The sequence below is a fragment of the Salmo salar genome, chromosome ssa29 (assembly GCF_905237065.1).
Source record: "Salmo salar chromosome ssa29, Ssal_v3.1, whole genome shotgun sequence".
Lineage (NCBI taxonomy): Eukaryota > Metazoa > Chordata > Actinopteri > Salmoniformes > Salmonidae > Salmo > Salmo salar.
In genome coordinates, this window is record NC_059470.1 from 27,985,001 (window position 1) to 27,998,835 (window position 13,835).

General features: G+C 43.2%; 3 protein-coding genes across 5 annotated transcripts in view; 2 read left to right on the plus strand and 1 right to left on the minus strand.

The window, feature by feature from the left end:
* Nucleotides 1–1,792, minus strand: part of LOC106590521 (bromodomain-containing protein 4) — an 80,374-nt gene extending 78,582 nt beyond the window's left edge. For 2 of the 3 annotated variants that reach the window (XM_045710846.1, XM_045710844.1), the window contains exons 1-2: nt 1,657–1,792; nt 1–725 (exon numbers count right to left, since the gene is read on the minus strand). The exon at nt 1–725 is cut by the window's left edge and continues 47 nt beyond it. In XM_045710846.1, coding sequence (XP_045566802.1) covers nt 1–724 — 724 coding nt within the window. In that variant the 5' untranslated portion in view covers nt 725; nt 1,657–1,792. Of the gene's footprint in view, nt 726–1,158; nt 1,339–1,656 lie in introns of those variants that run through there. The other variant, XM_045710845.1, reaches the window with a different exon arrangement.
* A 2,538-nt stretch (nt 1,793–4,330) lies between these two features.
* zgc:194621 (uncharacterized) lies at nt 4,331–8,237 on the plus strand. Its single transcript, XM_014181631.2, is given in 6 exon segments — nt 4,331–5,106; nt 5,719–5,740; nt 5,742–5,778; nt 6,015–6,098; nt 7,626–7,699; nt 7,802–8,237. Coding segments are annotated over 6 exon segments (690 nt in total). The 5' UTR covers nt 4,331–4,678; the 3' UTR covers nt 7,847–8,237.
* Nucleotides 8,238–8,557: 320 nt separating this feature from the next.
* On the plus strand, nt 8,558–12,379 carry LOC106590539 (nuclear factor 7, brain). Its single transcript, XM_045710672.1, has 6 exons — nt 8,558–9,249; nt 9,502–9,597; nt 9,884–10,114; nt 10,222–10,244; nt 10,336–10,454; nt 10,713–12,379. Exons 1-6 carry the CDS (start codon nt 8,845–8,847, stop codon nt 11,255–11,257), a joined length of 1,419 nt encoding a protein of 472 aa, XP_045566628.1. The 5' UTR covers nt 8,558–8,844; the 3' UTR covers nt 11,258–12,379.
* The last annotated feature ends 1,456 nt before the right edge of the window (nt 12,380–13,835 follow it).

The following is a 13,835-nucleotide window of genomic DNA, read 5'->3' on the forward strand; positions in this document are numbered from 1 at the left end:
GTTTGGGGACTGGCCTTGCGTTACCATTGGTCAAGGAGGAAGTCCCGGGAGCAGAAGATATGTTGCCATGGTTTACAGAGGAGGGGGGCAGAGAAGTGATGGCTGATACAGTGGGGGAGGAGCGGGAGGGAGTGAGTAGAGGGGAAGTAAAATGGATGGTGGGGGGAGTGAGGGGAAAAGGAACAGGTTTGTGAGTGACTTTAGTGGGGGCATGCGTGGGTGTAGGTAGAGAGGGTGTAAGTGTGGGGGGAGTAGGTGTACATGTTGGGGTGGGGTTGAGTATTGTAGGGGTGACGGGGTTGGGAGTAAGTGAGGGGGAAGTAGGTGTACATGTTGGGGTGGGGTTGAGTACCATAGGGGTGAAGGTAGTGAGGGTTTTATGAGTGAGCGTGGGGGGAGGTGAGGGGGTGGGGTTCAGTTTAGGGGGATTGGGGGTAGGTGTAGAGGAGGAAGAGGGTGTGCATGTAGAGGTGAGAGTGAGCATACTAGCAGAGGGAGTGGGGGTGAGTTTAGAAGGGCGGGGGGGATTCAGTTTAGGGGGAGTAGGGGTGAGTTTAGGGGGAGTAGTAAGGTTGTGAGCAGCTGAAGACCTATTGGGGGACAGGGGGCTGGGGCTCCTGGTGGGTCCCTCTCTGGTCTCCGTTCTCTCTCCCTCTGTCTCTGCTCTGCTCTGAGTGCATGTCTCCAAGGATGGGTCTGTCTCCATCGCTCTAGGATTCAGCATGCTGCAGGAGGACACACAGTATCAGACCTCTGTCTGTTTTATGTTGTAGTTAATTATTTCAGTTGTGGCTACAGAAACAGCGCCACCTTTGGTCATATCAGGAACGTTTCCCAAATCTTCCCACAAAAGCGTTGAGACCTATGCACTTCGAATTTGTAACAAAGTAATGACTTAATTTATAATGGAAATATACGGGGATAATCATTGCCTTAGCAGGTGCCACCCACGTGTGACAGATGCAAACATCTGGGTAGAGACTCGAGTGCCTCTCGCGCTGCCGGACTAGTGTCTTGCCTTTAATAATCATGTTTACGATGACGATGCTTAGGCTACTTTGTCTACAAATATCCTGCCAAGAAAATCCCAACCTATTAAAAAGTGTGGGTGTCATTGAATGTTCTATCAAAACCACCAAGAAATAGTAGCCTACATACCTAGGCCTGTCCAAACCAGTTGTGACGCATGCAGCCGAGCCTATTCTCTCTATCCATCAACAAAGAGGAAATGCATGTTTGTTTATCTATAGGCTACTCCTTCTGTCAATGTCAGTGAAAGAAGGCTGAACTGCGTTTCTGTAGATTACAAATGACAGTCAGTAGGCTAAAAGGGGCGTGCATGTGACACATTGCGCGCTCCACTTCCTGGTATTAGAGAACACAGAATGTGTATTCAATAGCAGCACGTCATAACATCAGCCCCGATAAAATTAGCTTTATGACTTTGCGTCGCTTGTGATAAACCTGCCACAAATATAAAGTGGCAGGTAAACACTATCCTAATCAGACGCGGATGTTTCAACAACAAGTGTGAAATATATGCTACGAATATTTCAGAGTAGGTAAATGTGAGTTTATGATTAATAGAATCACACCAATGATTCGTAAGTTATCCCATCTGTGCTCCCCTCACCACCCCCACCCACACCTCCATACCTGCCGGGGGTCTGTGTGGAGGCAGACCGCTCAGGGAGGCCAGAGAGTCGGGTGCGATGTGCCAGTCAGTCCGCCAGATGGGAGGAATGGAGAGTGAGTACAGTAGCGTAGAGCTGTGACGCTCACAGAGCAGAGAGCAGAGAGAGGCAAGACAGCACCACGCACAGTGCAGGAGGACCGCACTCAAATTGTGTGTGTAGTGTTTTTTTAATGTCAATGTTAAATAAATAAAAAACGTAATTTTTAAGCCCTTTACGAAGGGGGCACACTAACTGGATCAGGTCTCTCTCCGTGCACAACGAGGACTCGAACCAAGCCGGACCCTCTGAACACATCGACAATAGACACTCATGAAGCATCGCAGAACAAGGCAAACAACTACTTCAAGGTCTCTGAGCGAGTGATGTCACCAATTGATAGCCATTTCACACCAGTTACACTCACCCTCCTCTGACCTCCTCCTCCTCCGCAGTAAACCCAGCAGCTGGGCAGAACCCAACTAAGTGATCTGGGTCAACAGCATCAATGTAACAGTATTACTTCCGTCCCTCTCCTTGACCCAACTTAAGCTCGAACCATGGACCCTATGCACACATCAACAACTCCCTTTCCACAAAGTATCGTTACCTATCGCGCCACAAAAGCCGCAGCCAAAAAGATGCCTAGGACAGTAGATACTCTAGTCTAGTGCATGCAGTATTGTCAGTGGAGGATTGATAGTGTAGAGTGACATGCACAGCATTTGATGGGCAGGAGGTATGTTTGAAAATGTTATTTAATCAAGCTATGTATCCTGTTGAGTCCTTCATGATGAATAAATAATACGAAAACGTTCTCTGTAAAACTGGCAAGGTTGCTAGACTTTAGAAAAGCAAACAATTACTAAATATACAGAAAAATATACAGTGCATTTGGAAAGTAATCAGACCCCTTGACTTTTTCCACATTTTGTTATGTTACAGCCTTATTCTAAAATTGATTAAATAGTTTTAAAAAAAATTCTCATCACTCTACACACAATACCCCATAGTGACAAAGCAGATGGGGGGCAATTTATATTAAAAAACTGAAATATACATTTGCATAAGTATTCAGACCCTTTACTCAGTACTTAATGAAGCACCTTTGTCAGTGATTACAGTCTCAAGTCTTCTTGGGTATGACGCTACAAGCTTGGCACACCTGTATTTGGGGAGTTTCTCCCATTCTTCTCTGCAGATCCTCTAAATCTCTGTCAGGTTGGATGGGGAGTGTTGCTGCTCAGCTATTTTCAGATCTCTCCAGAGATGTTCGATCGGGTTCAAGTCCGGGCTCTGGCTGGTCCACTCAAGGACATTCAGAGACTTGTCCCGAAGCCACTCCTGCGTTGTCTTGGCTGTGTGCTTAGGGTTGTTGGAAGGTGAACCTTCGCTCCAGTCTGAGGTCCTGAGCGCTCTGGAGCAGGTTTTCATCAAGGATCTCTCTCATCTTGAAAAAACGCATACTAAAAATGTGGAAATTAACCAATCCGCCGTCCTTAACACAGTAGAAAAGTTAATGATTTATTATTGAAATATTGAAATAACATGGGCGACTGTGAAAAACAAATTGGTACAATTTAAGGCCAAGTGGCAAACAATAATGCAGGCACTAGGGATGGAGGTGTGAGCATGTGGGTCTGGGCAGATTAGATGTAGTCATTGCTTGTGTGCTTCTGTAAGTTGTTGTTCTTAAGTATATGTTTGTATCTGAAGTGAAAAAATGTGCCATCTCTGAAGACATCTATATTGGCCTGCTAATATAGGACTAGTAAAGGCCCAGTGCACTACTTTTTGTGAAAACATAAACTAAACGTGTTTGAGTGTTTAATAGCATTTGTATTATCAGATTAACTGTTTTGTAAAGATAATTATCAGACTCAAGTTACTTGTGAAATATAAAAATACTTGCTTGATATATGTTTTCCACCTTCTTGAAATACTTTGCAAACACAAGTTATTTCTTTGTGAAAACTGACACTCTTATCCAGAGAAACTTACAATAGTGAGTGCAAACATTTTCATACTGGTCCCCCATGGGAATCGTACCAACAACCTCTACCAACTGAGCCACATCATCACATCACATAATCAATTACTGTATTGGTCATTGTTTTATCTCCATGGTGATGGAAAGTCTACAGGAACTAACCTAGATGACCAGCCTATGTACAATACAGTAATGTACATTTACATTAAGTCGTTTGTAAGGATAGTAAATTAATACTGCACAAAAAGTGGTTGTTTTCCATGTTATTTGGTCAAGAAAAATATTTAATTTGATGTGGATGTTTTGTGTCTTTGACCATAACTTTGCACCTTTTGATGTAAATGTTTGAGGACAGGGTTTTGTTCTTTGTAAAATTCCATTAGAATGACAATCGCAGAGAAAAGGATAGGGCAACAACTCTTACAATATCCCACTATTGAATCCTGCAAGACACTTTTCTTAAATAAACGAGCTTTTTTGCAGAGATGCTGAAAAAAATATTTTACCCTAACTACAGATGTCTACTGTATATCTAATACTAGTGTGAAATTGTTATTTTTTTCTTCAAAAATATTACAAAAAAAATAAAATACTATTTTTTCCAAAAAGGATATAGATTTTGTTGAAAAAAGTATATATATTTTTTTATTCTGATTTTTCAGGGGGTGCTGAAGCACCCTCCGCAACCCTACTTCCTGCGGCTATGCTCACTACAAGGTCAAGCATCCTTTGGGGATTCTATCCAGTCAGTAATCGGATTACTGTAAAACCTATTGAATTTAATTTGCCCTGGCAGCCTGCGCGTGGCACGGGATTCCTCTGTCAACAAGCGGTCGCCAGGTGAGGCAGACAAGCCAGACGTGCGTTCACCAGCATCCAGCACCTCATAGGCTAATAGCCTACTAATTCAAAGAGTTGATAAAACCATTGTAGAACCGATTCAACTATTATTGACAAGGTGAGATGATAAGGACTTTATTTGGAGCCTTGACCTAGCCTAGCCTATATATTTTTTATGGATAAAATGCCGACCACAAGGGTCATCAAGCAAAAGCCTGTTATTGAAACAAAAACAAGAGTCGTCGAAGTGAAAACAAAACCGGTTGAAACGAAACCAGCATCGATAACTCAACACAAAGTCACAGCTCCTCGCAAACCGCGGGCGTCGAGCTGTCCCAGATGTATCCATAGTGACCGATGCGAGACCACGAAGACCCAGCAGCAGGTCAAGTTGTGCGCCCCCAGGTGCGATAGGAGAGCGAGATCAACCTCCACCGCTCCCAAATCAACACTCTCCTCTTCGAAATCAGCTGTGCTCTGCCAAAAACCAACAGCCACATCTCCAAAATCAACTGTAACTTCTTCAAAGTCTAAAGAAGCATCTCAGGCGGGGCAGGAAGAGGAACGGACTTCGAGACCCAGGGCGCACTATGCAATTCAGAGGTGAGAGGGACAGCTGAAGAACCTTTCCTCCTCAAGAAGGCCCGATGGGTAGTCAACCCTGATCTCGGAGAGTTGCTGGGTTTGAATGCTTATAGGCCAGTCCAGGCTCCAGCCCTGCTCAGACACACAGGATTCTCAGCTGGGACCTTTGATTAGCTGAAACAGTTGTGTTACTCTATAGCAAGGTTGGAATGAAAGCCTGCACACCCAGTCGCTCTCCAGGAGGGTTGGTCACTCATGCCCTATTAGAGGACTCCTATAGCCTACCTCAATATACTCTAGGCCTATGTGTATGGTTATTTGCAGGTGTGTCGTGTTGTGTACAGCTAGCTGGTAGCTGGAAATAGCTCTGTCTTCAGCGCCAAGCCATCTGCTGCTGGTCGTGTAATCCTACCTCCCACCAGCTGGCACCCAGGTGCTGTGTCACGCTCTGTTCCCTCACCAGATCCTGTTCGCCCTTTATTACATGTTACAAACTGTCACTTAGACGTTTGGCATTTGAATTTCAGAGTAGCTTAGCTGAAAGCCTGTCCAATTTGATGTAAACTGCCAGACTGGCTTGTCATCTTGGCATTACATTATATTTAATTCATTTCTGTTTCTCGGTTTCAGTCACAAAGCTTTCACGGTCATCCCCCCCTAACCCCAAGAAAAGAATAGAGATCCAGCGAAGTGAGTCCTTTGTCTTTCACAGTGTCACAAAACACAGCCAGGAATGTGATTGTCATCATCATTATCACCCTCTTCCTCCTGTTCCTCCACACCATCATCATCCTCATCTAGGATCAGCCTAGAGGGGGAAGCCTTAAAATGAATTGCTGTGTTCATTTGTTGATTGGGGGGAGGGAGGGGGGGGGGGTGTTTTAATTGGTTGATTGAGGGCGTGTGTGTCTCTGATTGGTGTGCAGAGGCGGAGGCGGAGCTTGCTGCTTTGGAGGATCTGAGGCTGAGCAGAGCCACACCCTATGTGTCCATTGACCCCAGCAGTGTTGGTGAGACATAGCTACAGATTGTAACACCAGATAATGTGATTTAACCCCACAATTTCACATTTATACTGGTAGTTACAGTTGTGGCTATACAAAACGTCGGCGGAGATTTTTAAAGTAACCTGGTATTGGCGATACTATCTTCGTCCTCGATTCGTGGAAACAGCAGTCTCGTAAAATATATGTGTCTAGTTGCAGGGGGTTTGTTTGAATTTAGAAAATGCTCTGTTATAAAAATAAATATAAATGTTTTGCGCCTTGAAGTAATTGAACAATGTGTATGGCACCACTGGGGCAGCAGGTAGCCTAGCGGTAAAGCGTGTTGAGCCAGTAACACAAAGGTTGCTGTTTTGAAAATCTGTCGACGTGCCCTTGACGAAGACGCTTAACCCTAATTGCTCCTGTAAATCAATCTGGACAACAGCATCTCCTAAATGACATGTAAATGTATTTTTCAAATCTTCTCTCATTGATTGAGACAGATGGGTCCACGATGACAGACACCTGTCTCGATCAATGAGAGAAGACTTGAAATAGACAAGATGGCGGGGTACACATTGTTGGATTGCTTCATGGAGCAAAACCTTTATTTATTTTAATAACGGAGCATTTTCTAAATTCAAACGGACCCCTTGCAACTGGACACTGACATTTTATGAGACTCCTGTTTCCACTAATTGAGGTTGAAGATATTATCGCCAATACCAGGTTAGTTGAAAAATCTCTGCCTACGTTTTGTATAGCCACACCTGTAACTACTAGTATAATGGTTCAGTTTTGGGGAGTTACAATCTGTAGCTAGGTGACACACACACACACACACACACACACACACACACACACACACACACACACACAACAAAACATCTCCAAGCACATAGATGCAGTGATAAACAAGGTGAGTCCTTGGAGAGTTAAATGTCTGGTTAATAATGAGTCTAATTAGTATGACATGCTCTAACATGTTTCACAGCAACCAGCATACTCTCCCTTGTGGAGCACTGTCTGGAGAATACCAGCATACTCTCCCTTGTGGAGCACTGTCTGGAGAATACCAGCATACTCTCCCTTGTGGAGCACTGTCTGGAGAATACCAGCATACTCTCCCTTGTGGAGCACTGTCTGGAGAATACCAGCATACTCTCCCTTGTGGAGCACTGTCTGGAGAATACCAGCATACTCTCCCTTGTGGACCACTGTCTGGAGAATACCAGCATACTCTCCCTTGTGCAGCACTGTCTGGAGAATACCAGCATACTCTCCCTTGTGGAGCACTGTCTGGAGAATACCAGCATACTCTCCCTTGTGGAGCACTGTCTGGAGACGTTACTGTGTCTCTGTCAGTAGATGTATCTGCTGTAGTGCTGTTTATAGCCACAAGGGCGCACCATGGTACAACTATTTGTTTTAGCTTATATGAGACAGGTGGATTCCGTAAAATTGTGTGTGTGTGTGTGTGTGTGTGTGTGTGTGTGTGTGTGTGTGTGTGTGTGTGTGTGTGTGTGTGTGTGTGTGTGTGTGTGTGTGTAGGTGGGTGTCTGAGTCTGGAGGAGGTGCGGCTAAAGCAGCAGCAGGAAATGCAGGCCAGGAGGAAGCAGAGACAGGTGAGACACACGCACACACTGAGTGGGAGATATTGTCAGGCTATTGGATGTGATGATAATATAGTGGATCTGTTCATATTTATTCTTTATATATTGTTTCAGATGAAGAAATATATGTTTGAGACGTCACCAGTGGTGTTGGGATGAAGACTGAGCCACAGAGAGACAGAAAGCTGAAGTTATCATTAATAAAGTACAGATGCATCATCATCATGTGAATGATGCTTGTTGCCTGTATGTCTAAGTCCAGCACAGCAATCAATATCTACAATGTTTCAGTGTCACACTGCATTATTTTATATTTTGTACCAAATACATTTCATGTTAGTTTCATTTAGTAAAAAAAAACAATTGTTAAGTAGGCTACAAAAGTTCTACTTCCATCCTTCTGTTTAGTGAGAATCACAATGAACTGTACAAATGGCTGTTGATCTTATATACTGCATGGCTGCAGAACATTGTACTCCTTCTCTTTATCCTCATCGTTCAGGCTTTCTATGTTTATAAAGTAACACGTGAATAAAACCCTCCTATGGAATGCTTCTGAGGTTTACTTTGAAAAGACTGACTACAGCATCCAACCACTGTCATTCTAATGATGACACAACCCAATACAGTCCCTCCTCTCCTCCCATAGTCAGGTGTGTTTGGTATACCATTTAACCTACAGAAGATTTGTGTTAGCTCTTGTGACACAGACACAATAAAGGCGAGGGGCTTAATCATGGGCTGTGTCTGTTTTGAGATTGCAATTTAGTGGTGATATTATTCTTTATTTTGTGAGCTGTGCGTACAGGGCGTCAAATGGCCTGGCCCTCCTCATCACGTGATCTTGGTTTCCTGGTCTCTCAAAACTCCACCTCCTACCTGACTTCCCCGTCAGAAGTTTAATGTGTTAACATCGATGGTTGACGTTAATCTCTCATGCGTTCTCTAAACGACCTGCTCGGAGAAACCACTGAACACAGAAAACACTGGGAGGAGAGAAATTACCTTTACAACTACCGTAAGAAATACATACTAAAAACAGGGATCTCACGCTGCTGCTTAATCACACTAGGTTTTTAACAATCAGAATCAAAAGTGAAAGTTAACTTTTGTACAAGGCTCGGTCATTCCAGAGGACGGATTGTCACAAGAACAAAATGGCTTCCAGATTATCTGTCCAAGAGGACGATCTATCCTGTGCTGTGTGCTGTGACATCTTCAAGGATCCCGTCATCCTGTCATGTAGTCACAGCTTCTGTAAAGCCTGTCTGCTGGAATACTGCAGGGGGAAGGCAGAACAGGAATGTCCAGTTTGCAGGAGAAGATCTTCAAGGGCAGATCCTCCCTGTAACCTGGTCTTAAAGAACCTGTGTGAGGCATTCTTACAGGAGAGGAGGCGGAGAGATTCAGGGGAGTCTGAGGAGCGCTGCAATCTGCACAACGAGAAACTCAAGCTCTTCTGTCTGGACGATAAACAGCCCATCTGTGTTGTGTGTCAGGCCTCCAGAAAACATAAAAACCACAACTGCTGCCCCATAGACGAAGCTGCACAGGACCACAGGGTACAGTAGAATACAAATAGTAATAGGAACACAGAAAAACTAAAAAGACAGCAATATTAAACAGCGGCCATTGTCTGCATATTAAGTGATAATGAAGAACTATAGTAGCACAGCATTCTAACCTGTATTCACATCACATTTTAACATGGAAAAGGATGTTCCTAAAAATTCCCCATTGTTTATACACTTTGACCCCTCCATCTATTTCTCTCTCTCTCTCTCTCATATTCACTCAACATCTGCTTATGCTAGGAAGAACTCCAGACTGTCCTGAAGCCCTTACAGAAGAAGCTGAAGGTCTTTAATGAAGTTAAAGAAATCTGTGATGAAACAGCAAAGCATATTAAAGTAAGGAGAATGACTCAATAACATCGTGCAGAATATGTATGTTCCAGTGTTTATGTCGATAGTCTACTACCTTTCCTCTCACTGTCTCCAGAGCAGAATATGTATGTTCCAGTGTTTATGTGGATAGTTTACTACCTTTCCTCTCACTGTCTCCAGAGCAGAATATGTATGTTCCAGTGTTTATGTGGATAGTTTACTACCTTTCCTCTCACTGTCTCCAGAGCAGAATATGTATGTTCCAGTGTTTATGTGGATAGTTTACTACCTTTCCTCTCACTGTCTCCAGAGCAAGGCCCAGAGCACAGAGATACTGATTAGAAAGGCGTTTGAGAAGCTCCACCAGTTTCTACGAGAGGAAGAGGAGGTGAGGATAGCTGTTCTGAGGGAGGAAGAGGAGCAGAAGAGTCAGGTGATGAAGGAGAAGATTGAGGAGATGAGCAGAGGGATATCATCACTTTCAGACACAATCAGAGCCCTAGAGGAGGAGCTGAGAGCTGAAGACATCTCATTCCTCAAGGTCAGCACTGCACTCTCTAAATTGACAGGATGTGTTGGTATGTGTGTTGGTTGACTGATAAATATTGATTGATTGTTTAATTTAATCTTGTCTTCTGTTTTTTCCAGACCTATAAGGCCACAGTGGTAAGGTAGGTGATCTGCCTCCTATCTCTCTCTTCTCTGTGGTTCTGAACCCAACCCTACAGCAACAGCTGCACTGACTCCTGAATGTTCTTCCAGAACCCAGTGCACACTGCCGGATCCACAGCTGGTCTCAGGAGGGCTCATAGATGTCGCCAAACACCTGGGAAACCTGCAGTTCAGAGTCTGGGAGGAGATGCAGGGGATCGTGAAATACAGTGAGCATGACAGTTCTTCTAGATTGCGGAACACTGCGAATGAAACTAATACTATTACCTACTTAGCCAAAACAATAACCTTTTCTGCACAACAGTTTGTCATCTCTCATTATCTTCACATTACATTACAAATGCTAAACACCTTTTTGATAAAACGTCCACACACACAGCTAGGAGATTAGAGAGCGCACTTCATCAACAACAACAATCAACAAACAATAACAAAAATAATACCCTATCTCTGATCTCCCTCCTCAGATCCTGTGATTCTGGACCCCAACACTGCCAACCCAAATCTTCTCCTGTCTGAGGACCTGACCAGTGCCATATACAATGATGAGAGACAGCAGCTTCCTGACAACCCAGAGAGGTTTAATTACTATAAAATGGTATTGGGCTCTGAGGGCTTTACCTCAGGGACACACAGCTGGGACGTTGAGGTAGGGTTCAATAAAGCCCTGGGTGTGATAGCAGAGTCCGTCCAGAGGAAGGCAAAAGTAGAAAGTGGATTTTGGTGTTTAAGCCTTTGGTGTGTAAGCACCTGTGATGCTTATGGTTATGATGTTGGTGGTGATATTAGATATAAAGTGGAGTCCCCACCGAGGCCAGACATCCAGCTCAGATTGACAAAGAAACCCCAGAGGATCAGAGTGCAGCTGGACTGGGACAGAGGAACGCTGTCATTCTCTGACCCTGATAATAACACATGTTTACACACTATTACACACACTTTCACTGAGAGAGTCTTTCCCTACCTTCTCAATGAATGTGCCCTCCAGCCAATGAGCATTTTACCAGGGTAAGCCTCTGTGATGGTGGAACAGAACACTTAGAGAGTCTGTGATGGTGGAACAGAACACTTAGAGCCTCTGTCTATAATGGTGGAACAGAACACTTAGAGCCTCTGTCTATAAGGGTGGAACAGAACACTTAGAGCCTCTGTCTATAATGGTGGAACAGAACACTTAGAGCCTCTGTCTATAATGGTGGAACAGAACACCTAGAGCCTCTGTCTATAAGGGTGGAACAGAACAATAAGAGCCTCTGTCTAATGGTGGAACAGAACACTTAGAGCCTCTGTCTATAATGGTGGAACAGAACAATAAGAGCCTCTGTCTAATGGTGGAACAGAACACTTAGAGCCTCTGTCTATAAGGGTGGAACAGAACACTTAGAGCCTCTGTCTATAATGGTGGAACAGAACACTTAGAGCCTCTGTCTATAATGGTGGAACAGAACACTTAAAGCCTCTGTCTATAAGGGTGGAACAGAACACTTAGAGCCTCTGTCTATAAGGGTGGAACAGAACACTTAGAGCCTCTGTCTATAATGGTGGAACAGAACACTTACAGCCTCTGTCTAATGGTGGAACAGAACACTTAAAGCCTCTGTCTATAATGGTGGAACAGAACACTTAGAGCCTCTGTCTAATGGTGGAACAGAACACTTAAAGCCTCTGTCTATAAGGGTGGAACAGAACACTTAGAGCCTCTGTCTATAAGGGTGGAACAGAACACTTAGAGCCTCTGTCTATAATGGTGGAACAGAACACTTAGAGCCTCTGTCTGTAATGGTGGAACAGAACACTTAAAGCTTATACTGTAGAATATTATTTGTGTTTCTTGTCTCAGTTATGAATTGCTCTAAGCAGAAGACAGACAAAGCCTGGGAAGCAGTTAGTTAGGTAAACACATTAACTTAGCTATTTTCGAATGTAGCTGAAGCTATGGTTATTTTTAAATCCATGAGCCATGAAAAAATGTTTTTACTTTTTACTATGCGTTGTGTATTTTGTTTTTAATATTGAATTGTATAGATTTGAATTGGCTGAAAATAATTCGAATTTGTGATATAAATCACTCAATATATAGTTTTAATATTTTGTCAAATGAATTTTAATAAAAACATACTGTATATTCTTGTAACTGAAGGAATAGGCTGGTAATTGCTGTCTTATTCATGTCAATCTCTGCTTCTACCAGTAGAGGGCAGAGTACACCACACATTTACTCTCTCACTCTCCAGCCACCACACACCTTCAGCCTGTCATTCTAATCATGACTCAACCCAAGAGAATCCTTCCTTCCCTCTCATGTGGCATTCAGGACAACTGGGAACTTGAGGAAAATAACGAGCTCCCACTGAAAAATCATTTAGAATAGTCATCCAACTCGGAATTCCTCTTTCTATAGCTCCGACCTTAATATTACTGACATCCTGATTTGATCTGGTTTTATTCTAAGTTCACAGTTGTCCTGAAAGCACCAATAGTCTGTTTGATATGTCTGCCTCTACTTACATTGTTTCCTCTCACACTTCACTCTAAATATGATAACACCAACCAGGTCAACACAACCAGGTTAACTTCTTATGGATGGTGGCAGTATTGAGTAGCTTGGATGACTGACGTGCCCAGAGTAAACTGCCTGCAACTCACTCCCAGAAACTAAGATATGCATATTATAACTGCCTACTACTCGGGCTCGGAACGTAGGATATGCATATTATGATGTCTGTGAGTATAACAGAACTCATATGGCAGGCAAAAACCTGAGAAAAAATCCAAACAGGAAGTGGTCTAGTATTTCAATTAATTCCCTATCCAAACTACAGTGTCTGTGTGGTCATTTTGCACTTCCTAAGGCTTCCACTAGATGTCAACAGTCTTTAGAACCTTGTTTGAGGCTTCTACTGTAAAGTGGGGATGAATAAGAGCTCCTGGAGTCAGAACACTGCCAGCAGGGCATGAGCCTCAGGCATGCGCGCTCACGTGAGAGGTAGCTCAGTTCCATTGCATTTCTGAAGACAAAGGATTTCTCCGGTTGAAACTTTATTGAGGATTTACGATAAAAACATCCTAAAGATTGATTCTATACATCGTTTGACATGTTTCTATGAGCTGTAATGGACATTTTTGAGTCTGACCTGCGCGTCCTGAATTTGGATTTGTGAACTGAAGGCGCAAACAAAAAGGAGGTATTTGGACATAAAGGATGAACTTTATCGAACAAAACAAACATTTATTGTGGAACTGGGATTCCTGGGAGTGCATTCTGATGAAGATCATCAAAGGTAAGTGAATATTTATAATGCTATTTCTGACTATTGTTGACTCCAACATGACGGATATATTGTATGGCATGTTTTTGTGTCTGAGCGCCGTACTCAGCTTATTGCTTTTTCGGTAAAGCTTTTTTGAAATCTGACACAGCGGTTGCATTAAAGAGAAGTTTATCTAAAGTTCCATGTATAACACTTGTATTTTCATGAACATTTATGATGAGTATTTCTGTAAATTGATGTGGCTCTCTGCAAAATCACTGGATGTTTTGGAGGCAAAAGATTACTGAACATAACGCCCCAATGTAAACTGAGATTTTT